General features: G+C 39.7%; 1 protein-coding gene across 1 annotated transcript; it reads left to right on the top strand.

Moving 5' to 3' along the window:
• The first annotated feature begins 625 nt into the window (after positions 1 to 625).
• LOC131973627 (uncharacterized) lies at positions 626 to 5,096 on the top strand. The gene is made up of 3 exons (XM_059335674.1): positions 626 to 929; positions 2,512 to 3,793; positions 3,916 to 5,096. Exons 2-3 carry the CDS (start codon positions 2,985 to 2,987, stop codon positions 4,517 to 4,519), a joined length of 1,413 nt encoding a protein of 470 aa, XP_059191657.1. The 5' UTR covers positions 626 to 929; positions 2,512 to 2,984; the 3' UTR covers positions 4,520 to 5,096.
• Positions 5,097 to 6,000: the final 904 nt, after the last annotated feature.

The following is a 6,000-nucleotide window of genomic DNA, read 5'->3' as shown; positions in this document are numbered from 1 at the left end:
TTCCTGATTTGTCTGTGATTATGTTTATGATATACTACTACTATGAATACTTTTTTTCTGTTTATTGTATTTTGTTAGGTATTCAATAACACAATAAATGTTTCTTTCTGTCTTTCTAAAACTTAATTGATGTGGTAGTGTCCGTTATTTTGTTATTTTGTTAAAAGTTAGGAAAGTAAACATAGACATGTCTTTGCTCTTAGTCGCAGTCTTTAACTTTTTCCACACATTTTACTTTATGAAGTCACAGCATCACCCTTAGTAAACAAATATTTTCCAGAATGAATTCAAATATTTTGATAACTTATACAATTTTATCTACGTGTTTCCTCAACATTCTATGTAATTACTAGAGTTATCAGTAAATTTACCATAATGTTTGAACAAAAGATCACATGTTTAGTCTGTTGTGTTTTCCAATTTGGTTGAATTTTCACGCTATTATTTAAAAGCTATGTATTACAATTAACTTATTGTGTATTAAATCATGTAGGTCTAGCCTATTTGTTCTGATGTGCAAATGAGAAAAAGCATGCAACTTTTTCTGGGGTAATTTTATTCAAATGGCTGTATTAGTCATCCCCTTGCTTTCATGGTCACAAATAATGACATTTTTGCAAAGAGAGCTTTATGTGTCTAATTCGAAGGATTTAGGATATTCTGACATTTGAAAAGCAGTTTTTTCTTCCGCCATGTATACCGGTAACTGGCATCACCTAAAAACAGTTGCACGTCGGTCAGATTTCAATGTAACATAGGAAGGTGGTCATTTGGTTGCAACCGCTGCGGAGACGATACTCTCTATCCAGCCCCGAAGCAGCACATGGACGCCGAAAGACGCAATTATGGCAGAAAAGGAGGATGTATATGGTTTTCTTCGCAGTAGAGGGGTGACTGAGGACACCGTAAAGAGCATGATCGAAGAGAAGGTAAGACTGTCTGATATTCCTGTACGGAAAGCCATGGATTGGCTTATGTTTGGATGGTAGCATGCTATTTGTTAGCAGCAGCTTAGATGTCAGGGCTATTAAGGCTGTTGGGTATTAATGCATTTTTTAGATGAATAATGGTACCCGAACTAGTATAACTTTTAACGTTGAACGCGAACATTTTCTTTGCCGCAGCCATCATACAGTCAAGCGTGAACCATTCACAGGGAATGGAACGAAGCGTAGCCTAAACGTCCAATCAATCGCTAACCGATCTGAACCCCTAAATATTCACTCCCGGACATCTCCCCTCAATCAAAACACATCAGAACTCATTCTATATGCCGCCTCTCCAGTGTGAAAGCTGGGACGAGACGCAAAAAAGACGCCACATTGGCGGCTTGATGTGCAGTGTGAAAGCGACTTATGACAGGAGGGAGAGGGAGACACAACACTCTCGTGCGCACACACACACGCACACGCCGGGAAACAGGAGACACAGGGGAACCAACGGGACAAAAGATTGTCTAGTTACTTTATAAACCATCTCTAGGACAGTCCAACAGGGGGGCTAATAGTCTCAGCGCTACAATATTACTGTACATTATGAAGTTCATGAATGAGATCAAGTCATATTTAGGCTGAAATAACCTTTGAGTAACTGTATCTGGCCTTCAATCAATTTTTGGCAGGTGAAAATGCCTATTTTGTGTTGTAATGGTCCTTTAAAGGGATTCCAAGCTGTCCTGTGAGCTCTAGTGTTTACATTATGAAGCTCATGAATGAGATCAAGTCATATTTAGGCAGAAATAACCTCTCAGTAACTATACTATGCCTTCAATCAGTTTTTGCGAGGTGAAAACTGAAATAGACGTGTCTATCACGTAGTTGCCATGTTGCAGGCAATCACTTTTTGGCACGACACCGGTGTCGTGCCAAAAAGTGATTGCCTGCCAGAATCTGATTTCTGGCCGCGGGAGCGCACACGGCAGCCCGTTGAGCGGTAGCGTAAACACGTCTGCTTTTCTCTGGATTAAACGGTCTTAATATGCAGATACACACAACTGTATTATAATGTAATTATAGCAAAGGCATGTGGCTTCGAAAGTTTAACGTTTGTTGTTGCGTAATTATTACAACTGTGGCCAAAAGAAGTGTAGTTTGTAGCGAAATCAGACATGGCAACTACGTGATAGACACGTCTATTTCAGTTTTCACCTCGCAAAAACTGATTGAAGGCATAGTATAGTTACTGAGAGGTTATTTCTGCCTAAATATGACTTGATCTCATTCGTGAACTTCATAATGTAAAGATGCGCGCTCCCGCGGCCAGAAATCAGATTCTGGCAGGCAATCACTTTTTGGCACGACACCGGCAAGTCGGTCAGACTAAAAAGGGGGGGGGGGATAAAATAGGCTAATGCAGACATTGCCATAGGCTAGGCTTTCACATTATAAGCGCTAGCTCGTCAACACATTAAAGTGGTAGTTTTATTTCATTGCCAGTAAATACAGATAATAGGTCATAGTTGACATTACTGCCATTATTAATCCCTAAATAGATATATTTGTGTGTTCACAGATAGACCAAGCAACGATAACAAAAATGGATGACAGCACATTGGAGAAATTCCTGCCAGCCCTTGGTGATAGGATTGCATTGAGGCATCACTGTGGTAACAACAACCAGGAAAGACAATCAAGGAAACTTAACCTTCTAGACAAACTCAGGAAGAAAATGAAACTTAGAAACCCTTCAAACGCCCTAGAGGACTCTGGTGAAGAGGAGGAAAGTATGACCAGAAAAGTGCCACAGCATGGAAACAAAAAAATGCTTGCAAGGATACAAGACGAATTGAGCTGGGATGGGTACACAATAAAAAACAAGTGAGAACCAAATTTGGGGGTGGGACAAGAAAGGTGGTTGTTCCAAAAAATGCTGACTATGAAGACCTCATCAAGTTAGGAAAGGAGCTGTTTTTCCCTGCAGGTCAGTCAAAGAAAGGTCCTCTTGACAGTTTCATTTTCAGCATTTTGGACTTTCAAGAGAATGAGATGCCACATGACACCAACATTGGGGAGTTGTATGAAACGGTGAAACTAGGAGTACTAAGAATCTATTTAGGTACATTTGATCGTGAAGAATCTGAAGCTTCTTCTGAGGATCTTCAAACTCCAGATGCACCACCAGATCCTGAAACACTAGATACACCACCAGATCTTGAAACACTAGATGCACCATCAGATCCTGAAACATCAGATGCACCACCGGATCTTGAAACTACAGATGCACCACCAGAAAGCACGGATGACTGCTACATAACAAGTGTGACCAATTTGTCAGCTGATGACGAAATACAGTTTGGTCCAGTGGACAATCCTGACTACAACTCCGAAGATACTCTTCCCTTGGATGAACCTCAAGCAGACATATCCCCTCTGTCACCAGAGGAAGCACATGTGGCAACTCATCCAAATGTAGCTCCGAAAGTGCTGAGACTGCATCGGGTGAATATTGTCTCTGATATGGTGGAACAGTTCAAAGATAGCAGTTTCATGGAGGCCAACCTGTCAGTTACCTTTATAAATGAAAGTGGCATTGATGCTTCTGGCGTTGCCAGGGATGCCTACTCCTGTTTTTGGGAAATGTTTTTCCTGAATTGTGCGGATGGGGAAGCAGAGTATGTCCCAGCACTTCAGCCCGAATATGGTAGAGAGGAATGGGAGGCAATAGGTAGAATTCTGATGAAGGGATACAAGGATCATGGATTCTTTCCAATCAAGCTGTCCTTGGCCTTCACAGTATGCCTCATTCATGGAGAAAACAAAGTGACAGAAGAGATGCTGTTTGAATCTTTTTTGAGGTAAAGGTATTATTTTTAGCTGCAAAATGAAATGACACTGCTACATGAATCAATAAATGTTAACTATTGTATTTTCCATTATGTACCCTAATTACTGTTGTGTACATTTTGTATTACAAAAGGTTTGTTACTCCTTTTGAAAAAGACATCGTCAACGCCGTGCTTGAAGGAAGGCCATACAGTGAGGACGACCTGCTCGACATGCTCTCCAGAATGGGGGGGCACACTGCACCTGATGGAGACACTGTTAAGGACAGCATTGTGCACACTGCACACAAACAGTTAATTCAAGAGCCAATGTATGCGCTGAAAATGATGGCTGCTACTGCTCAGGTTACTTTAAAAAGTCTGCTTCCGACTGTGTCTGCTGTTACAGCCCTGTATAAAAACAAGGTTCCAACAGCAACAGGGATTATAGCGTTACTCAGATTTGACGAGAAGCAACCCTCTCACAGCAAAACAATGCAGTTCTTGAAGCTGTTCATTCGATCACTTGACAAAGATAAGCTGCATACATTTCTGCGATTTACCACTGGCTCTGATGTTATCTGTGTTTCACACATTGATGTTGAGTTTACTGATGTCAGGGGTTTACAGAGATGCCCAGTGGTTCATACATGTGGTCCTCTATTACAGATACCCTGCACATACAGCACTTACTCTGAATTTCGAAGAGAATTTGTCAGTGTTTTGGAGGCAAACTACTTAAAAATGGATCTGCTGTAAAGGTGAAAAAAGGCTATAGGACATAGGTCTTTTTTTCCTTTTATGCCTGATAATGTGAGTTTAAGATTTGTAAAGTCAGTATGACTGTTGTTTTGTTTTTATTTTGTGCCGATCGTCGGGCAAAGTTCCTTCAACTTCTCTATAATGTTGAATTTGTCCTTTGACATTTTGTTTGAGATAAACAGTATGGTTACCTGGTATATACACTGCAGATATATGTTTTTTTCCTTTTATGCCTGATAATGTGAGATTAAGATTTGTAAAGTCAGTATGACTGTTGTTTTGTTTTTATTTTGTGCCGATCGTCGGGCAAAGTTCCTTCAACTTCTCTATAATGTTGAATTTGTCCTTTGACATTTTGTTTGAGATAAACAGTATGGTTACCTGGTATATACACTGCAGATATATGTTTTTTTCCTTTTATGCCTGATAATGTGAGATTAAGATTTGTAAAGTCAGTATGACTGTTGTTTCGTTTTTATTTTGTGCTGATCATCGGGCAAAGTGCCTTCAACTTCTCTGTAATGTTGAATTTGTCCTTTGACATTTTGTCTGAGATAAAGATTGTTCAAGACTTGTTGACTGGTTGTTCCATGTTAGTCTGACATGCAAGTGTTGGACACTTTCAAAGCACACAATAACAATACGCTGTTGTAAGCCTCTTTATTTTTATTCATAGTTTAGTTAGCATGCTTTAATGTAGCTCAAAAATACACATTCGGAAAAAAAAATTGTGGGCGTGGTCGTAGGTCAGTGTTTCTGCCACCACTGAAATTGAGGTTCACTACACACTACTAAGGTTATGTTTCTCTTAGCTACACCAGTTGTGACGTATCTGTGAAGTAGTAGTTGTATTATAGGTAAGGTTTTCTTGCAACAAAGGATATTTTCTATGCCATTGAAGAGACAGTTACTGTGATAGTCTAGAGTAGACTGTCACAATGACTGTCTTCAATGCCATAGAAACACTAAAAAACTATTAACATTACAAAAAGTTAAACTAAAGTAGTAACTTGGAGATACACAAAAAATAGCCGCAGTATCACCTCTCTGAGCCTCAGGTAAAGGGTTCTTCCATCCTCTGCATCCTCCGGGACATTGAGATGAAGTTCCTCCATTAATAGACAACAGAGTTCAAAAACCCAGCCCAGTGGACATATGTGGGAGGAAAAATCAACCTTTTCTGTTATCACTATGATTCTATGCTTGGCATAGGCTATGACATGGTTATTAAAGTGCACATAACTCCACCACCCACTTCATATTTCTGAAAAAGACTTTCAATTTTTTTTGTCAATATTAACCCCGGTAATAGTGTCACCACATAAAAGTAATTTCAATCAATCAACAGCTCAAAAAACATATTTTGGTGTACAGTTACACACTTTAAGTTGATTTACAGTTGACCCATTTTGAGAATCGTTTCTACGAAGGCCTACCTGTAGAAGCTGAGTGAAGCAGAATTGAACCAATGAACGGTC

The sequence above is a fragment of the Centropristis striata genome, chromosome 6 (genome assembly GCF_030273125.1).
Source record: "Centropristis striata isolate RG_2023a ecotype Rhode Island chromosome 6, C.striata_1.0, whole genome shotgun sequence".
NCBI classification, from domain to species: Eukaryota; Metazoa; Chordata; class Actinopteri; order Perciformes; family Serranidae; genus Centropristis; species Centropristis striata.
Note: the sequence above shows the minus strand (reverse complement) of the source record. Positions and strands in the feature narration are given on the sequence as shown.